The sequence below is a fragment of the Aulonocara sp. 'chitande type north' Nkhata Bay genome, linkage group LG5 (genome assembly GCF_057382095.1).
Source record: "Aulonocara sp. 'chitande type north' Nkhata Bay isolate Kocher_YH1m ecotype deep benthic linkage group LG5, A_spYH_male_GT1.1, whole genome shotgun sequence".
NCBI lineage: Eukaryota > Metazoa > Chordata > Actinopteri > Cichliformes > Cichlidae > Aulonocara > Aulonocara sp. 'chitande type north' Nkhata Bay.
Window position 1 is genome coordinate 38,707,622 of NC_141348.1, and position 20,096 is coordinate 38,727,717.

General features: G+C 36.8%; 2 protein-coding genes across 4 annotated transcripts; both read right to left on the minus strand.

The window, feature by feature from the left end:
- Positions 1-1,550: 1,550 nt before the first annotated feature.
- On the minus strand, positions 1,551-13,271 carry gls2b (glutaminase 2b (liver, mitochondrial)). 2 transcript variants are annotated; one of them, XM_086293450.1, is made up of 18 exons: positions 12,955-13,271; positions 12,507-12,606; positions 12,266-12,387; positions 9,497-9,626; positions 9,193-9,272; positions 8,498-8,661; positions 6,949-7,007; positions 6,426-6,458; positions 6,254-6,312; positions 5,729-5,795; positions 5,047-5,097; positions 4,780-4,956; positions 4,533-4,664; positions 3,955-4,047; positions 3,805-3,866; positions 3,345-3,421; positions 2,383-2,446; positions 1,551-2,175 (listed from the first exon to the last, which is right to left on the minus strand). In XM_086293450.1, exons 1-18 carry the CDS (start codon positions 13,125-13,127, stop codon positions 2,019-2,021), a joined length of 1,800 nt encoding a protein of 599 aa, XP_086149576.1. In that variant the 5' UTR covers positions 13,128-13,271; the 3' UTR covers positions 1,551-2,018. The 2 variants fall into 2 exon arrangements, with proteins under 2 accessions (XP_086149576.1, XP_086149577.1); XM_086293451.1 differs by having other exon boundaries at positions 12,507-12,626; positions 12,955-13,183.
- A 2,612-nt stretch (positions 13,272-15,883) lies between these two features.
- On the minus strand, positions 15,884-20,047 carry rdh5 (retinol dehydrogenase 5 (11-cis/9-cis)). 2 transcript variants are annotated; one of them, XM_086294308.1, is made up of 6 exons: positions 19,943-20,047; positions 18,645-18,727; positions 18,187-18,509; positions 17,804-18,062; positions 16,812-16,975; positions 15,884-16,439 (listed from the first exon to the last, which is right to left on the minus strand). In XM_086294308.1, the coding sequence occupies exons 2-6, from the start codon at positions 18,674-18,676 to the stop codon at positions 16,219-16,221; spliced, it is 999 nt and encodes a 332-aa protein (XP_086150434.1). In that variant the 5' UTR covers positions 18,677-18,727; positions 19,943-20,047; the 3' UTR covers positions 15,884-16,218. The 2 variants fall into 2 exon arrangements, with proteins under 2 accessions (XP_086150434.1, XP_086150433.1); XM_086294307.1 differs by having other exon boundaries at positions 18,645-18,730; positions 19,943-20,037.
- Between the last annotated feature and the right edge of the window lie 49 nt (positions 20,048-20,096).

Genomic DNA, 20,096 nt, shown 5'->3' on the forward strand with positions numbered 1-20,096 from the left:
AAAATATTGCACTGCATATTTGTTGTCTAAATGTCTGTTTCTGTTTATTTCTTTAGTGGAATGGGTTCAAGATCCTGTCAGGACCACCATAGTCTCTTCAGGCGGCACTAGTCTCTCTGAACGTCAGCTTAATCTTATATAAGCTCTTTATTGCTCAGCAGTGCTCGTTCTCTCCACAAATCTAAGGCACACTGTTCCACCTGATAACAACTGATACTGTAGGTTGACCAGTTTGCAGACAACACGGACACATGTTGGACAGGCACATAGTGCCATCTGATGGATTAAAGAAAAAATGAAGCATTTGTGCTCTGTGGCTACAGTCTATTGTATCATATGCATGAAATTAAAGGTACAATCTGTCAAAAATTATTAACTCTACATTTATAAATAAAGCATTGGTAAGGAGAGGGAAGTCAACCCTGTAATGTCAAGGGTATCATATTTGTTATGAGTTTTTGTGAGTCTTAAAGACTCTTAAAGACTTAAAAGTGTGACTTCTAAGCAAGAAATTGCACAAAAATACTGGATTTAACAAAAATAGTGTAAATTAAAGCTCATATATGCAATATAAGCTCATATATGCACATTTATATTTATTTATTTATTACATTTTTCAGAAGGTTAAATACACAATCCTGTTTCAGAAAATGTGATTTTTTTGGCAATTATTTCATGGTACAGTCTTTATATGGTTAAAATAATGTGGTGCACATTTGTTATATCTCGCTAAATAGTTCTTATTACATTACTTGTTCCATTTGTTTTCATTGAAATATCTTGATTATGCAAAACACACACTCCTGCTGCTTTTTCATCATGTATTCAGTTGATTTACTCGGTGCTGCAAAATATTTAATATCAAATTTGTCACACTATGAAGCACTGACTAGCTTAATAAAATCAAAATAAAATCAAGCTATGGGTGGCATACATGGCTTTAATGCCAAACCTTTCACATCATTTAGTTTTTGGAACCTAATTTATTATGAGGCTGGAGATCATAAAGTACCACAATGAGACACTCATTGTCTCTTTTTTTTACAGTAAAAAACATGCAGTTTTCCCAAGTCAAGGTATAAACATATACATAATAAATTAACATTAAGTTGGCCACTATGTGTTATAACTGTGATATTATGTCATTGTGTTTATGGTATGGATTTCAAATAATTTAAATACGCTGAGTTTGATAGTTGGTTTGACTGGGAGTAAAAAAGACGAGTGTCACACAACATTCAGACAAGGCAAAGGAGGGAAAATCCTTTATAGAACAAAAACAACAAGCACCTTCCTGTCATCAAAAATCTTTTACACCCTGTCACCTGCTGCTGAAATCCATGTAACTTTGAGTCAGGTGGCATCAATTTCCCTTTGTGTGGCACTACATTGTACTCGGTTGCACTTTGACAGAGATATCAATCAAGTGAACCTCACACATATATACATTATAGAATAGAAATGCTATACGGACTGTAGTGTTCTAAAAATGCAATTGTTGCGTCTCCTCGAGGGCAGGAGGGGATAACACAACAACTCCGGAAACTCGGTACAGGTGTTATGAAAAAGGTTTAATGGCAGCGCTCTCACAAAATAAATAACCCAGACTCAAACAACAAATGTGGGGGAGAAAGGGACAGTTAGGTTGTGCCAAAAAAAACCCACCAAAAAGACAAAACCAAAACTTAGCTGAGCTATTATCCTAGAAAAGCAAAAACAAGAGGGAAAGACCCTAAACCTCAACTCAAAACAAACTCAAAATTACATGGGTGGCACCAACCTACTTACCTAGTGTTTCTAACAAAAAGACTCAAAATCACAAAAAGGAAATGCTAAACAATAAAATTTTCACCTGACTCGAATTTGAAGAAAATCTTTCATAAAGCTCCATGACAGTTATATTCTGTTGTTTGTGCGTCACTCATGTTTCGTGCTACAAATGGACACCCATATTTCTAAACTTGGAAAATTGCACAAATGCCCTGATGTATTACAATTTCAGAACTTCATTTTAGCTATCACACCATGCCGTCAATGGTGTCAAGCTTCTGGGGATGCACAGCTTCACTCTGCTTCTTTTCCTGCTGCTTGCACTCTTGCTGGTAATCTTTGAGCACCGTCACTAGCTCGTCATGCCCAAATTGCATGGCATCATCGACCGGTAGATTCCCCCACCTGCAAGTGATGGAGAGGCAATTCATAAAACTATGGATGACAAAATCCAAGAGTATACAAACTGTGGTATTAACATCGTGTGCTGATAAATAATTGGAAAAGTTTAGTTGATGGAAAAAGGCTCTTTACAATGAAGTAGTATGACAGTACAGGGTTAATGTAATCAATTGATTATAATTAGAATTATATACAAGGTATTTATCTCACCTGTCTTCTACAAATGGATCAACTTTGCAGGTTTCAGTGAGGAATTTTACTACATCCATGTGACCTAAGAATATAATTTTTAAAAAGCAAAAAAACCAAATTGTCACCATTGACAAATTAATCTAGTAGCACCACAGAATTAGAAATGGAGAAGAAAATCTGCTAAAGTAAAAACAAAAAACAATAAATATGTAATTACTAATTCCTTCTATTGGAATCCAGCTCAGAATGGCATTTAGGAATCTTTGCCTTTTCCCTTTTGGAAGAAAACTGCTGTTACTTCCATGTTAATCCTCGAAACAAATAGTTTGCTTACGAGGCTCTTTTCAAGAAAAACGTTACTGCTGTAGTCGTGGCAGCGGAGTATTAAATCTGTGCTGTGAATAAACTAACATTGCAACAGAAGACAAATAATCTACCATATGGTGCTCTGTAAGGGTTTATGAGCTGGTTCATTAGTGGCTTATATAATGTGAGCCAGAGGTACTGAACCTCTACTGTTAATCATGAGAATAAACAAAGTGAAAACTTTGCGCTAATTACTGCTGTGAGCATCAAAACAAACGATTTAACAAGTTTAAGTATTTTTGTATCAGTCAGCAATGAAAAGAAATGACAGAGTGAACAGACACCATTCTTTTAACTGAGAGAAGACAGTGGATAGGTAATAAAGGTTGTTTTTATCTGCTATACCAACCAATCATCATTAAAACTGAAATCTGCAACTTTCTGCATCTGTTATCTTACAATTACACCAAGTTTTCTTAAACATCTATGACAAACTTTTGTGTTGTAGCAAAACTTTAAATGTATGTTGTTTGGATCAAAGTCATGATTAGTTTGATCTCAGATGATGACTTAAGCTAACTGCACTTGTTTTGAAGTCATTAATTTAAAAATAAATAAGTAAATAAAAAAATGACCGAATAAGTGTAAAATTAGCCTGAACTTATGACGCTTACCCTCAGCTGCAGCAACATGAAGCGCTGTTCGAAAATCATAGTCTTTGAGGTCCATGTCCATGGAAGAAAGTGCAAATCTGCAAAACAAATCAGTCAGCTACTTTCAAGTGCTCCATTATTCACAAGGGGTCGCCGCAGCGGGTAGCCCTGCATGTTTGATTTGGCAGATTTTTTCACTAGCTGCCTTTACTGATGCAACCCCAAAGAGATTTGTATCTCCTCCCTGAAACAAATTGTGGATTCCACACTTGTCTTATTAAAAAAGAAAAAGAAAAAGAGAACTCTTATTGGTCTTATACTCTATGCTCTGATTCTGTACTAGGTATAAAAGGTCATTTTGTTCACTACACCTTACTAGTAATAAACATTGTTGAGGTAATTTGATCCAGGGCCTGTTTTAGACATTGTGAGGGAAATGTTTTATAGAGGACAGACAAAATCAGGAGTCTCGATTATCTACCTTCTCAGTGCCGATACATCTCCACTGTAGGCAGCAAACAACAAGTTGAAAACAGACTTGTTCTGCAAAAACACCACAGAGCCATAAACATGGAGGCTTAGAGCACAGCGCATATTACATACAGTACCAAACAAAATACGAGCAACTCACCCTGTCATCTCCATCCTGTCTGCGAGGGTCCTGTTTCTTTACAAAGTGCCTCAAGTTGTCGTAATTGTGAAAATTGAACACTGACACAAGTTCCTAAGAAAACAAAAACAGTATGATTTAATCTTTAGGGGGGGAACAAAAAAATTATTTATTCTGTTTTGTTCTGTCAAAAAAAAAAAATTAAATATTAAAAAACAGAATATAACAGCCACAGAATAAGTCAGGTTTATTAGACATTTTGCACTCTGTAAAGCAACTACAGACACATTCTGGGGGAATATTTATGGTATTAGTCGAAGCCAGGCTTCTGGCTTTAAGACAATGTCGATAGTGTAATGACTGCAAATTATTTATCAAACTAAACTGGTTATTACTGTAATCATCATCATCTTTTAAAAAATTAAAGCTTCTACCGTAAGGCCTGAAGTATTGACGACTTCAGAGCCAATTTAAACACGAGAAAAATATTAGAAAGGCCAGGATGTTCTACTTGCATTAAAAATTCAAATTAAAACATTAACGTGAAAAAACAAAACATAAGTGGTCTAAATATAATAAAACAGAAACTATTTTCTTGCCTGACAGAAGTGTATTCCTCGGACACTGTTTCCAACCCTGTCCAGTGGAGGAGACCAGCACATCACTCCCATCACATTGGGGATCACCAACAGAATTGCACCGGATACTCCTGATTTTGCAGGCAAGCCCACCTGTGAGATGAGAACGAGAGGCTGAATGTGCCATTTGTTCTAGGTAATGAGATTATTCCTATTTTTGTTGTGACACAGTGAAGTGCTTTTTCCATCACATCCTGCTGTTACTCACATGAAAAGCCATCTGGCCGGAGAAGTCATACATGCCACAGGAGTGCATGAGGCTCAGGGTGTTTCGCACAGCCTCAGTACTCAGGACACGCTCGCCTGTAATTGGGCAAATTCCCCCATTGGCCAGAGTGGCAGCCATGATGCTTCCTGACTCACAGGTTACCTCAATGGAGCAAAGCTGAGAGGAATAGTCAGTTTATTATTGAAACTACTGAATCATTTTTCATAAATAAAAGGCTGCAAAAGACTCTTTTTATTGACATTTTACCTGGAAGTAGAAGTCAAGGGCATCGATCATATCTGCTCCCAGAGGAAAACACTGGTGAGTGAAATATTATCATCATGAGTATCTGATTGACCAAAGTAAGCAGAATATTTATCTGAAACTTGGCAATTTGGTTTCATGAAAATTAAATAATATAAAAACCTTATTATAAATGTGGAATATGACTGCTGAGTACCTGATCAAAATATACATTTTATAATAGGTTAAAATGGATAAAAATACAGTATTTAGGTTTTAAATGTTAGCTTTTCCTTGTCATGTGTGTCATCTATTGAGTTTCTAACATGACCTCATGCGGACATTGCTTGAGTTGTCCAACATATTAAAAGTAATACGACCATTGCTAAGGAAAAATCAGTAGTTCTTGGAGGTTTCTGGCTGGCTTCTGATTTGTGTCCTACAGGCCTTATTCATTTGATCCTTCATTGTCACCATGATTGTCACACATCATAAAATGGCAAACAAGTTAATGTCATTTGGTTAGTGCTAACTTGTCTGCAAACCTCAATGAGACACTCAGTTGATCAATTAGTCATTACTTTCATAATAAAATCATGGATGATTAATTTTGATTGTTTTTAATTACTAAAAGATAAGTACTATCAAGTTGAAACTTTTAAATTCATATATGTGAGCTTTAGGAAATGTTTTTTCTGAAACTGACCTTCTTCTCTTTCATGTAGTATCCAATGGCAAAATTCCTGTCACCTGTTTCTTTTTCTGACTGGAACCTGAGACAAAGAAAGAGCAGAAATCAATATAAAAAAAACATCAATAATGCAATAGGTAGTGGACTAAACCCAAAACACAGTAAGTCTTTCCATATGGAAAAGAAATAGTAAAAACATATATGATTTACTCATGAAAGTGGCCACTTTCATGAGTAAATCATATATAAATCATATAAGGCTTACATGATTTACTCATGAAAGTGGCCACTTTCTCATTACTTTCATATATTTTTTTAGTAAGTATACAAAACATACAAGTTTCATTATATAATTTTCCAAGGGATCTTATATGTGTTTTCACTCTTGTATGCTTTTCATACAAGTTTCACACAAGACAGATACAAACTTTATAAGATTTATATATATATATCTTTTCCATATGGGTTTTCACTCATGCTTGTGCTAAATGGAGGCAAATAAATACAAAATACTCCAACTCTATTTTGAAATGCACTCACGTGGCATTGCTGAATCCTACATATTCTTGGCCAGCCATCTTTTTCACAAACTCCATAACCTGGAAAAAAACATCTGTGCTTTTTCAGCATACCTCTGAGCACCAAAATAATAAGCCTACATTTTTATATTCATGGTCTAAACAGAGTAGAAAACTGGAGGTACATTACTTACATAGTCAAACTTTTCTGCCTTATTTGAGTGAGGCTGAAAACAAGGAGAGTCGCTTGCTTGTGTAAAAACAAACAGTACTGAGTATAATTGCCACATTCACTCAGCTCCTGCATTCAGAAGCTGGTACCAATTGCACAGTATAAAAACACGAATGTGTTACTGATTGCATGATTTAGTATCCTATTATCAGCAGTAAGAGAAGAGCAGGTAATGATCATAAACCAAGTGGTCCAACTTTAAGGCAAACATTAAATATGCTATAGAACATCACAAATTTTCATGCAGTAAAACATCTGATGCATTAAGTTGTTTTTAAATTGAGTGCATAACTTTCTACTGCAAAGTACCATTGCTGCAAGAGTCTTACTCAACAGCAGGGTAAACACAGTTAGTTAGTGCATATTTTAATATTAATTTCTTTATTTAAGAGATTTGAGCTTCAAAAATATATAAAATCTGCAACTAACCTTTTGCTGCCACAGTCTTTCACTAAAAAGAGAGTGATAAGTGTTTATCTGTCTACCTTGATAAGAGAGCTGATCAAAATGGCTCCAGCATTCACCATGGGATTATGGGGCTTATCTATGAGACGGGACAGTGAGATAAGACACAGGGTTGAAGACAAATTCTTTATGAAATAATGATTTTGTACAAAGGACTGAAATCAATCTCTATAATATGTGAATCAACATAAGAGTTGTGGTCTGAAGTTTATATACACTTGTTATAGTAATTTGGGGATTTTAATGATTTCTTTGCACTGCTGTTTTTCCAGGGTAGAATGATTGTACAGCAAACATCTTCAATTATGTAAAAAAAAACAAGAATTGGATACACAAGATTGCAATTATTGTGGATTTTCTCTAATTCAAACAACATCAAAAATATATATGCAGGTTCAAACATGCATGCTGCCCCCACTCTTAACAAATTGCACCTCAACCAGATGCTTTTGGTCACCATCAACATGCTACTGGGAGGACTGGATTTTTGACCACTATTCTTAGCAGAGTTCAATGCTAATGTTCAACCCAATGAGTGTCAAACAAATTCTTTTTATGCTGGCAAAAAGAGACTACAATACCACTTGTAGCTTACTAACAAAGCTAATAGGGCTTGGCGTTGTCAGGTTAAAAGGCACTGTAGAAGCTTCAACAACAGTTATTTAAAAAATTTAATTTGGGCCTGTATGTATACTTTTTAACCTTTTTAGATTAGAGAAATTACAAAGTATATTCAAATTTGTGCACCGAATTCTTTTTTTAATAAAATATTTTCATATTTTCCAAAATAAAGCTGTACAATCATTCCACCTCTTCCAAAAGAAGAGGTCAAAGAAATCATTAAAATTCCTGAAATTACCACCAAACATACATGCTCATGATGGGTATATGTAAATTTCTGACCACGAGTGCATATTTTAAAAAAAGGGTCCTGACAAAATTCCTAATGTGCATGAAATATAATCTGAATAACAGAATAATATTTGTACCAAAAAAGTACTGCAAAAACAAATTTACAAAATGTCTTTAAATGTATATTGTGTTACCAATTTTTTTTTTTTGAAAAGGGCAACCAATAAATATTTGTTCTTTTTTTTTAACTGAAAAACAATTACAAACACTACCTTGTTACCAAAATAGCAACTAATCAGTTTATTACATTTCATTAATTATTACTGGTGTAAAATTTGACTCGGTGGAACGGAAATGGCCTGAATTTCACAGTATTTCTCAGAGAAGGAAACCAGTGTCAGTGACAGTTGTGAAGGACCTAAATTCTGTGTCAGAGTAACACAGCTAGATTTCTTCCTTGATATTAAGCAGAAGAATAAAGAAACATTATGATAAAATTATTATGAGAATATAAATTCGGGTTTCATCTGGACGAAGACATTGTTCATCCAGTCAGTTTAGCACTTATGCAGGAGTAAAAGGAAACTAAGATACATGTTATGTGCTGTGCTAGATGCCTCATAACTAGATTTCTTTGAACTTCAGGTGTCATTTCCGCGCACTGATTGCATTGATAGATTTTTATAATCCAATAGGAGGTAATGAGGCTTTACATACCTTCATCATCAAGTGAAAGCACATTGAACTTGAGTCCACTGGGCTCCATGCCAACATAGCGGTGAACCTTCTCAGTTTCTGACTCATGTACGGCAATGGCATACTGCAGGGGCTTCACGCAGGACTGCAGGCAAAACGGCTGTTTGGTGTGGCCTACTGAGTGCCTGCAAAAAGAAAACAGAATAGACCTTTAGAGCCTACACAATCTTGAAAATAAAGTGACAGTCATACTGAATGTGCAGTATCACTTTAAAAAAAAGTATGAACTATGTTTAAGTAGAGACTGAGAGAACGCTCATTTATATTTGATTCACCTTCTGAAATCTGTAGCAAATGCACTGTGTATGAAGATTATAAGACTGGAACTAAAAATTATATTTTGATTACAGAAATGTGTATCAGTAAGTCTGTGACTCAAAATTGGACAAAAATAAAACAAAGGTACAGCAAAACATTAGGCTGATGTTCTGCAAAATTTTTTCACATGAAATTGTCTTACAAAGAATATGTCAAATCAAATAAATCTAGTTACACACTAGACAAGAAGAATCTTTGTTTCCAGCTGTCATTCAGTGATAGCTGGGAAATCACAATCTAATGAGGAATCTCATAATATATGAATAAAATAGCTCTATAAATCTCTACAAATCTCATAAAAGACTCTCATTTCATTTATTCAAATGTTTAGTTCCTACCTCTGTCCGTCAACTGTACACAAAGACACACCCCATAGCTCTGGGCTGAATTTAGCCAGTTGGGGAATGTAGTCTGCAACCTGCAGTCACAATGAGAAACACAGTTAAAGTTAAGACAGAAGTAATGCTCATTCAGAAGTAATTGTTAGAACTAATGTTAATGTAGTAGAAGAGATTCCTTATTTACTCATCAAGTATTATGTTTAATGTGTGCAGATATTGGGGCAGCAGGATGAATTAGGAGAAAGCTTTACGCAGCAAATAAACCATCATAGCATGGAAAACTAAATTAGGAAAAGTTTACCTTCCCATCACTTTGCTTCTGCACTTTTTCGTAGATTTCATTTATTTTCTGTACAAACAGGTCAAACTCAGGGATGATAAACTTCTTCCTGAAGGCCTGGATTAGCAGAACAATGTTTCCTCCTACACATCTAAGACAAAAACAGCATAATGCAGAATTACTCAAGAGCCCTAAATAAAAAGAAAATACTTTCATTGCGTGTGTGTGTTGTTTGTGTACCTGTTTAGACATCTTTGTGGGGACCAAAGAATGGAAGTTTACTATACTTGTGGGGACCAATAGCCCGGTCCCCACAAGTCTGAAGGCATTTCAGATTCAAAATGCGGTTTTAGTTAAAGAGATACAATTGGGTTATGGTTAGGTATTAAGAGAGTTTTGTTTAGTTTTCTTTTCATAAAGCTCTGGTGCACGGTCCGGTTAAGGGTTAGGGTTAGGCATTTATTTTTGATGGCTAGTGTTAGGGTACGGGGCTAGGGAAAGAAAAGCATTATGTCAAGTAGATGTCCCCACAAGGATAGGAGTACACACACGAGTGTGTGTGTGTGTGTAGCCTCTAGAGTAAGTGGAAGCCAGCAGCTGTCAGTTTTCATTAAGTGTGAGAAGCTGTTCCTTTGATCAAAACGACAGTAAATAAAACTGACATGTCCTGACACCGACTTTCACACATCCATGTTTGGGATGGATCTTGATGAAATGCATGTATTTAATTATGACATTACAATGTGTGTGAATTTATTACTGTATGATAAATCTAACATTCTTAAGCTATACCTGTACGTATTTGCATTACATTATACAGTGTATCAGTTTTTCAATTTATTATTTATAAAGAAAAAATCTGTATGCGCACAATTTGTGACACCAGAAGCCTTAAAAATTGCATAAAATGTTGTCCATTTAGTTCCGACTTCTTCTACATTCTATAGTTCCGCCTTATCATTCTTAAACCTGTCTGAATGACTGAACATAAAGTACGTGGAAGACAAAAGAAGAGAGAAACAATTACGCATAACATCACATACAACAAATCCTGTACTAAAATGGATTGTTAGTGGAAGGTCAGGCTAAAAATAGTTTGGTCTCATGCCTGCACCTGCTTCCTCATGCATGGAAAACAAAACACCATGGACTGTCACAGCTAAGATAGCCCTCTCTGAGGGATAGTGTAACGAAGATTAAGTCCCACAAAAAAACAACAATAATTGTGGGAGAAATGTAAAGTTAAATTTCCTGTCAACTGCCGCATTAGATCCATTTTTCTTGGCCACTGTTGCCCTTTAGAGTTTGCTAAAAGTTATTCTGTGTGCCATTTTCTTAACTTGATTTCTGACTTGCTAAACTGACACACAAATGACAAATCATGGGCTTATCCACAGACTGCATTGGTTTCACAGAGTGGCATAAGAAATAATACTAATAATAAAAAACAAAACACAATGAAATAACCAAAACAACAAAAAAAACTAAAAAAAGGGAGCAAAACTATATCTCCAGCAGCCGCAGGACTAACAGTTAAATGTCAGCACTTACAGGCAGTTCACCGCGAGGGTCGACGTACTGAGTGTAAATAACCCTAATGCAATGAAACTTAGCCTCATTTGATTTGTAGTGATCAAAGACATAAAGCGTTTACCAGCAATGTAAACCATTTTTCCAAATTGAATCACACTCTGTAGACAGAGGCAGCTGTGGCTCAGGCTCTCTGTCCAATAACCACAGGGTTACTGATCTGATCTCTGTGTCCTAATTGTAAAATGCTTTGTTTATTAAGTTAAAAAGTGCACACATTTCCAGCTAGACCATGGGTATAAAACTTAAGGCCCAGGGGCCAGAATCGGCATAATGGACAGCTTTGGAAAACGTGAAGGGGTTATAAATGTTTGTATTTTTAACTGTATTTTAATAGGTTTTGCAGCATTTTATGCTTTTAAAGACCTCCCCCGTCACAATTTATATTACACCACAGTAATTAAAAAATATATGAATATTTAAATAAGAGAAAAGTTCCTGTTTTTTAATACTGACTTTACATTGAATCCACAAGAAAAGAGCATTCTCTGTGAATTAAGAGAAACTTTCTGTTTTGTTATTGCAGGACAGTCTGAGCAATTAGCTACCAGAAATTCTTGTTTCCTGTCTTGTGAAAGATTTCTTTCAATTATTTCATCTACTACACCACCATTACTATGTCATGTGGAAAATCTAGGACTTACTGTGTAATTCCACTTTTTTCTGACATTATTCTCAGAGATTAAATGTGTAGTTAAACTTTTTTTTACATCGTTAGAAAAGAGAATTTCAATGGTTAGGCCTACTTAAAATCAAAGTGATATAAAATAATTATCCAGACTTTCCTCTATCTTCTACTGGTTGGACTTCAGTAGAAGATAGAGGTTGTCTTTTAAACAGTTTGCATTTGTAAAATTTACAAGATATGGGGGTTATCATGGTCTACTACAGTGGAGTTGACTGTTCTCTTGTCAGTAGGAAAGGCACAGGCTTTCTAATCACAGTATATAGTTATATTCATAATGCCCTGGCAGTAAACCTGTATATACAAGACCATGGCCCCCAAATTGCTCCAGAACCAAATTGCAGGAAAATACAAAAGAAATTCTTTAATTAAATTAAGTTTTGGTCAGACTGGATTCTTTTTAGTTTAATTAAAGAATGATTAACTGACTCATTTCCCAATCATTTTGAACTGCCTGTGTGCTTTAGAGGTGCTATTGACATAAATTTTCTTAGCCTTGAGAAACCGCTTGTCACCTGTGGAAAAGGTCTTTGTCCATCATCACCTCGCCAACAGATTCCTTCACGGCCTCTCGGAGCTTCTCCATGCAGTCTTTAAGGCGAGGATCGGATGGGTGAAGGCCATTTTTTTTCAGTGCCTGCAAATAAGAAGTTGTCAGCATTAATGTCATTGCACACAGTATGTACAATTAATAGGATAGTATATATTCAGTAGCAACAGTGCATATAAAGTAATGTACAGATGATGTCTGCTTACTGCTGTAAAGTATGAGATGGGCACTTGCTCTTTTCCCTCTGTGATGGTGTAGAAAAGCATGTTTTCCACTCCGGAACCAGATGGCTTTGAATGCATATTCCTGGTGAAGTGAAGAGCACACTCTTGAAAAGAGGAAAACAATCAAAAGAAGTGTTGGATTCCCTTAAAAAAAACACAACAACAACAACAAATAAAAGACAAGATTGCTTTTATAGCCTACACATGCTGCACACACAGACATAACCACCTATATGGAGGTCCATATGGTGACTGTTCTCTTCCTCCTATAGTTTCTCTGTGCCCATAACACAGAAAACAACTGCTTATGCACAAATAATTATATACCAGCATATGGCAGATAATAGTTAGTGTGGAGGCGTTCTGTTTAAACGAATTCACACCAGTAAGAAGGTGCTGATTCTCACCAGTTTAGCACACACATACTTACATTTTCAGATGCAAACGATCTCGTAGTGCAGGGGATCGTCTCTGAAACTGAGTTATTGATTTCGTGCCCAAACAGCATGCTGGTTGCACGATGAAAACCTTCTTCGCCACATCTGTACTTTTGACCACCAGTTGAGCAGAGTTTGACCGGCGCAGCGCGTTCAGGAAATGCATGGCTGCGACAAACGGCACAAATAAAGCCTTCGCGATAGTTCGTTCAGGATGAAATCAACACAGATAACCTTGCTGTTATTTTCTGAGCTGGACGCCAGCTGATCGTGCGAGGTCGTCGACTCACCAGCTTTAGGCTGAAGTTGAAGTTTTGTTACCTTCATGTGTCATCGGAAAGGTGGGACTGTTTTTTTACAAGCCCTTTACAAGTACAGTTCATTTACTTGGAAAAAAACATTTAACTTAAAATATATAGAGATCTCGACTACTTAAACAGCACAACAAGAAACAGGTTTATATTATTAAAACAGCCTAGAATGTGTCACAACCCACAACTCCACAAATACTCGTTTGAAGCGTGGTTAAAGTTTTACAAGGAGCATTTGAAAGCAGCAGAGTCTGCACAGGAGCCGGTCAGAAGCTAGAAATAAATTTCCCAATCTGAAACTCCAAAGCTGTTGGAGTATTAAAACGCGCATAAGAAAGAAATATTAATATTTTACGCATTACTTAACTGCTTTTGCAACATTATGGGGAAAAAAAATCTAATGTTTATAGTACGGCAATTTTAAGCACTTTAGTTCTGAAACTTTCATGCGATGTTTTAGCACCACCTGGTGGATTTTCCAGTCAGTAGGTTTGAATGTAATGTGGTGTACATTTATAGTTGGCTAGCAATGTGCCAGAGTACTGAACCCAGTTCTGACGAAACATATTTTTTTTCTTGTTTCTTCTAGTGGTTCAGATGACTCACTCTATCTGCTTCTTTGCATTAAAAAACATAAAACAGTAATAATGTCCCTCCATCATGGTAATTAATTCCATCTCTGTCAGTTGAAAATGTCCCGGAGCTACTGAACTGCATTTAGAAAGTATACAAAATAATATAAAATAATGTTTAAAGAGCCAACAATAATACAGTCATACACAACTTAAAAACACGACAATCACACACATACAGTGGGGCAAAAAAGTATTTAGTCAGCCACCGATTGTGCAAGTTCCCCCACCTAAAATGATGACAGAGGTCAGTAATTTGCACCAGAGGTACACTTCAACTGTGAGAGACAGAATGTGAAAAAAAAAAATCCATGAATCCACATGGTAGGATTTGTAAAGAATTTATTCGTAAATCAGGGTGGAAAATAAGTATTTGGTCAATAACAAAAATACAACTCAATACTTTGTAACATAACCTTTGTTGGCAATAACAGAGGTCAAACGTTTACTATAGGTCTTTACCAGGTTTGCACACACAGTAGCTGGTATTTTGGCCCATTCCTCCATGTAGATCTTCTCGAGAGCAGTGATGTTTTGGGGCTGTCGCCGAGCAACACGGACTTTCAACTCCCGCCACAGATTTTCTATGGGGTTGAGGTCTGGAGACTGGCTAGGCCACTCCAGGACTTTCAAATGCTTCTTACGGAGCCACTCCTTTGTTGCCCGGGCGGTGTGTTTTGGATCATTGTCATGTTGGAAGACCCAGCCTCGTTTCATCTTCAAAGTTCTCACTGATGGAAGGAGGTTTTGGCTCAAAATCTCACGATACATGGCCCCATTCATTCTGTCCTTAACACGGATCAGTCGTCCTGTCCCCTTGGCAGAAAAACAGCCCCATAGCATGATGTTTCCACCCCCATGCTTCACAGTAGGTATGGTGTTCTTGGGATGCAACTCAGTATTCTTCTTCCTCCAAACACGACGAGTTGAGTTTATACCAAAAAGTTCTACTTTGGTTTCATCTGACCACATGACATTCTCCCAATCCTCTGCTGTATCATCCATGTGCTCTCTGGCAAACTTCAGACGGGCCTGGACATGCACTGGCTTCAGCAGCGGAACACGTCTGGCACTGCGGGATTTGATTCCCTGCCGTTGTAGTGTGTTACTGATGGTGACCTTTGTTACTTTGGTCCCAGCTCTCTGCAGGTCATTCACCAGGTCCCCCCGTGTGGTTCTGGGATCTTTGCTCACCGTTCTCATGATCATTTTGACCCCACGGGATGAGATCTTGCGTGGAGCCCCAGATCGAGGGAGATTATCAGTGGTCTTGTATGTCTTCCATTTTCTAATGATTGCTCCCACAGTTGGTTTTTCACACCAAGCTGCTTGCCTATTGTAGATTCACTCTTCCCAGTCTGGTGCAGGTCTACAATACTTTTCCTGGTGTCCTTCGAAAGCTCTTTGGTCTTGGCCATGGCGGAGTTTGGAGTCTGACTGTTTGAGGCTGTGGACAGGTGTCTTTTATACAGATGATGAGTTCAAACAGGTGCCATTCATACAGGTAACGAGTGGGGGACAGAAAAGCTTCTTACAGAAGACGTTACAGGTCTGTGAGAGCCAGAGATTTTCCTTGTTTGAGGTGACCAAATACTTATTTTCCACCCTAATTTACGAATAAATTCTTTACAAATCCTACCATGTGAATTCATGGATTTTTTTTTTTCACAATCTGTCTCTCACAGTTGAAGTGTACCTCTGGTGCAAATTACTGACCTCTGTCATCATTTTAGGTGGGGGAACTTGCACAATCGGTGGCTGACTAAATACTTTTTTGCCCCACTGTACAGTGCATGAGTCTTCATATATGCATATTTCTTCTCATTTAACTGCCGTGTTCATGTTGCCCATAACTGTAGCTCAGCCTGTAGACATTGTTTCAGAGCAAAGCTTTATTTATTTTCTTTCTGTATGCAGCCCGTTCTCACTCCCGTTTCAGCAGCATGCCCATCCTTGCATTCTGACAAACACAGTTTCTTAATATTAAAATGTTCTTTATTTAGGCTTCCATGGTGAACAACATCCATAACAAGCACATTAAATAATAGCGTTAAAACACCCAACAAACAGAATAATATGCATACGGTAAACTGTATGAGTATTTTTGTGTTGTCTAGAAGTGTCAAAGAGACATTACAGAGGAAAAAGACTTTTCTATGGTATACACTTATAAATATAATAACAGTAATTTCTAAAGTTGTCGTATTATCATCGCATGGCCAACTCTGATAAGGAAAATAGATCAAGAAAAAAAAACTTTTTTAATGTCAGCCTCCTTATTGCGTCAAAATGACATAAAGTAGGTCATCCCAAATCAGACGCTCTTTGAAGGACGTGGAAGCACGAGCTTCAGTGCAATATCAACTACAAAGGAAGGCATGTAAGAGAGGGGGATCCAGACAAGCTTGGCATCCCAGCCAGCACTGTATCTGGTGCGAGGGTAGGCAGCAGAGAGAGCGTGCTCCATGCAGTTGGTCACTTTAGTGAGGTCAGAGTCGCAGACGGCATTCATGATCAAACGCTGTATATTGACATCTTAAAAAGAGAATTATGTATCGTGACCAGAGAGTAATTTGTGATTTTTTTAAGCCACAGTAAACTTGCAATTTCCAAGAATCCTTCATTCTTATCTGATGTTCAATGATTTATTTTTATACTTCATTTTTTTTAAAAGCACGCAAAGATATTTTTGGATTAACATGTTATGTATGAATCTTAGAAGTCACTTCTCAATAGGTGACTTTTTATATCTAAAATTAACAGTTACATTTCATTCCTAGTGTATCAAAGCAAAAAACAAACAAACAAACAAAAACGAGTAAAAAAAAAATCAGTAAGAATGTGACACAATTGATCTATTCTGCATCAATAAAATGCTTCAGATGGTCCACGGCCCATTGTACTTACATTTATCAAGGTATTTGTCTCCATAGCTGGCCTTTACTTCAGGGCTGAGTTGGTTCCACAGGCGATGGAGCTCCCTCTCAATGGGTTCGAGGCTCGTTACTGCAGTCTTGAAAAACCCAGGCTCAACGATACATACCTTAATTCCAAAGTAGTGGATGTCTCTCCTGGAAACACAGATATGCTCTGTGTGTTGCTTTTTCATAGCAATAACAAAACCTCATCTAATTTTGAGCACCACTTTCTAACAGGTCACCATTCACACATGTCCTGCTTTATATCTGCTTTACAATTTATTTGTGAGATATTAATAAAAATATTTGGATTGGTAGAAAGGCCAATCAAATGGCCAAATGGATTGGCCATCTGCATTTAAGCCAAAAAATGAGTCTAAAAATCTCTACTTGTCATTAGTATTCCCTTACAGTGCGGGCTTTCTTGATTTTCTGAGAGTGCAAATGAGTTCTTATCAATTGTTTATAACTGATACATTGTATTCTATTACTATCAAATACTGTTGAATGACCTACTGAACATTAGTAAAGTCTTGAGTTTCCACTTACCAACTAATATTCAGGTTTATAGATTTAGATGGTTTCAGTGCTAGCTCTATAACACAGGCTGCAAGCTTTTCATTGTCATTAATGAAAACATAATCAACTACCTGGCAGAAAAAGAGAGTTAATGTAGCTATGTGAGTCAGTGAGGGCAACAAACATTTCCCCCCGTTTGGCCTCAGAACCAAAAATCCTTCTCTGAGGCACGCTGTGGCCAAATTAGGTCTATTTGTACAATTGGTTAGATGGTGTGCATTTTTAGTGCACTCTGTAATTTACTGATGGTCTTTTTTATCACTGAAAATGTAATAAAACTGTATCACCCATGCTAACTTTCTAATTATGATACACTGTCTGTCTTTCTAAATAAGAAACGAGTACCAACTGGGTCCTTAAGCTAATATATATGGTTGCAGCAGCCCTTTAAATGAGTCTTACCTGAGGCAGTCAGAGAAAGATTCTACTGCAAACTTGGAAATGCAGTATCCACCACCATTTGCTGCCACTCTACCAAGCACTGATGCTACATTTACAATACGACCACGAGCCTGTTTGATGAGGGGCAGGAAGGTCATTGTCATGGCAATCACTCCATTCATGTTTACTTTCAGTGTGCTGTGGAAATCCTCCACTTTCATCCACTCGGATGGACCCATGGGTAATGAACGTCCAGCATTGTTCACAAGACCCCAAAGTCCTACAAAGCAAATAAAAAGACAAAACAAGGAAAACATGATGCTGTGTTTTGTTTACAGGCGTGCCTTGTGTGATCTAATAATGTCCTACAATCGTATATGTAACTGTAGGAAATCATCTCTCACCCTTATCGCCAACCTCTTGCTTGGTCCACTCCATTGCTTTTTCAATGCTATCCTGACTGGTCACATCCAGCAGGACAGTCTTCAGATAAGGCCCTGCCACTCTTTTCAGATCATCAGCTCCCTTTTCTGTGAGACAGCCAGCTAGTACACGGAAACCTTTACGATCCAGTTTCTTACACAGCAGGTTTCCAAACCCCGTGTCACAGCCAGTAACAAAGACATACTTATTTTTGAAATCCTCAATCTCCAAGCTGTCTCTGTAGAGCCACCCGACAATCCACAACACAATGAAGGTAGCAGAAATGTATAACCAAGCATTTTCCCTAAAAGAGATCAAATAATATGTAATAAGAATGTTAAGTATTTGACTGTCACATCTGCATCCGTGAGTATGGTAAGGTATGACTACAGGTAGCAAAGAAATCAAGAAGTCAAAGTTTAGTTTTGGTATTTCTTACCCTAAAAGGTCATACACAAACTGTGTATCCATGATGTCTTCAGGACTAGAAGTAGTTTTTCAGTCACTGTGAGAACTTGATGCCTGCTGAAATAACATGTTAGTATGTACTGACATGGGAAGCTCTCAAATACAGTTTTCAGAGAAGAGAATGTAAATCAGAAATACATTGATACGTTTCAGGAATGTTGCAAAACCGATTTTGTCTCAATTCCACAATAATTAGGTTTTTATTGAAGCTTTATATTGTTTTATTTCATCTTTTTGACAGCTATTTGACACAATGAATTTGTTCAGTGAGAGCCATAATTGAAGGGTGCCCCTAATGCAAAACTGCTTTGGCTGCTCTGGGCATGGGATAAATCTTTGGATAATACTCTTAAGGAAGAAAGAAAAGGCATTTGTGATGGAGTAAAACCCAGTGAGTGGGGGGGACGAAGACATGTTTTTGAAGCATAATTTTAATACCCGTAACGGATCTGCTTGGGATTGCTGAAAACTAATTAGTCTGCAGGCTTATTATTGTAACAAAAAATCTTCTGTGGCTTAAGGTATCCAAAATATTTATTGTGTGGAAAAACTAATACTTGTTAAAATCTTGTTACATTTGGGATAAATTAAGTTAGCAAGTAGAGTTATAATTACATTTTCTGAACCAGAACACTCTCTCAGAAAGAGAGAGATGTCAGTGCAAGGTTTATGCTACAGCTGCCCTAAATTAACAATATTGGTAATTACCAAATTGATTTCTTATGTTTCTGTAATCGTTATTCCACCAGTGTGTACAAGCTCTTTCACCGTAATGATATTTTTAATGCTAGGATATAATTATTTTGGTTAACCACAAATGTTCAAATTTGCTGTTTTACAAAAAAAGCAGAAAAAAATAATAAACCACATTATTATTTTTGATGCCAAATTACAGTAATTTTCCAACTGAATGCTAAATGCTTGATTAATTTTGTGACTTCTCAGGGACTTCTCTAGTGTTCCATTTCAAATTTGGGTACAAAACCATGAAATCAGTTTGCTATTAGCCTAATAGCAAATGACAACATATCTTTTTTGTTTTTAACTGGTTTTTGACAGATTTCTAAAATGTTTTCTTGTTTTTTATGACATGTGGTTTACTAAATTTGCTAATAACTGTTTAAATCTCAATCAGTGTAAATTTATAATCAGATAAAACTCAAAAGTCCATTTCTGCATATCTTGAGTTTTTAATATTCACATTTAAACTAATTACTTTCTTTGATTAAACTGAAGTGGTGAGTAAAACACAAAACTGTGTTGTCCTACCTTTTTATCTTTTGGGAAGTGATGGCGCTCCACACGTTGTCGCTCCTCTTCCCGTTCCCTTTCTGGTTATTCTCCTGTCTTAGTTCAGCTGGTTGGACAGAAGCTTTATCCCTGTTGTTTATCCCTTTAGACTAGCCCGCTACTGGTAATCCAG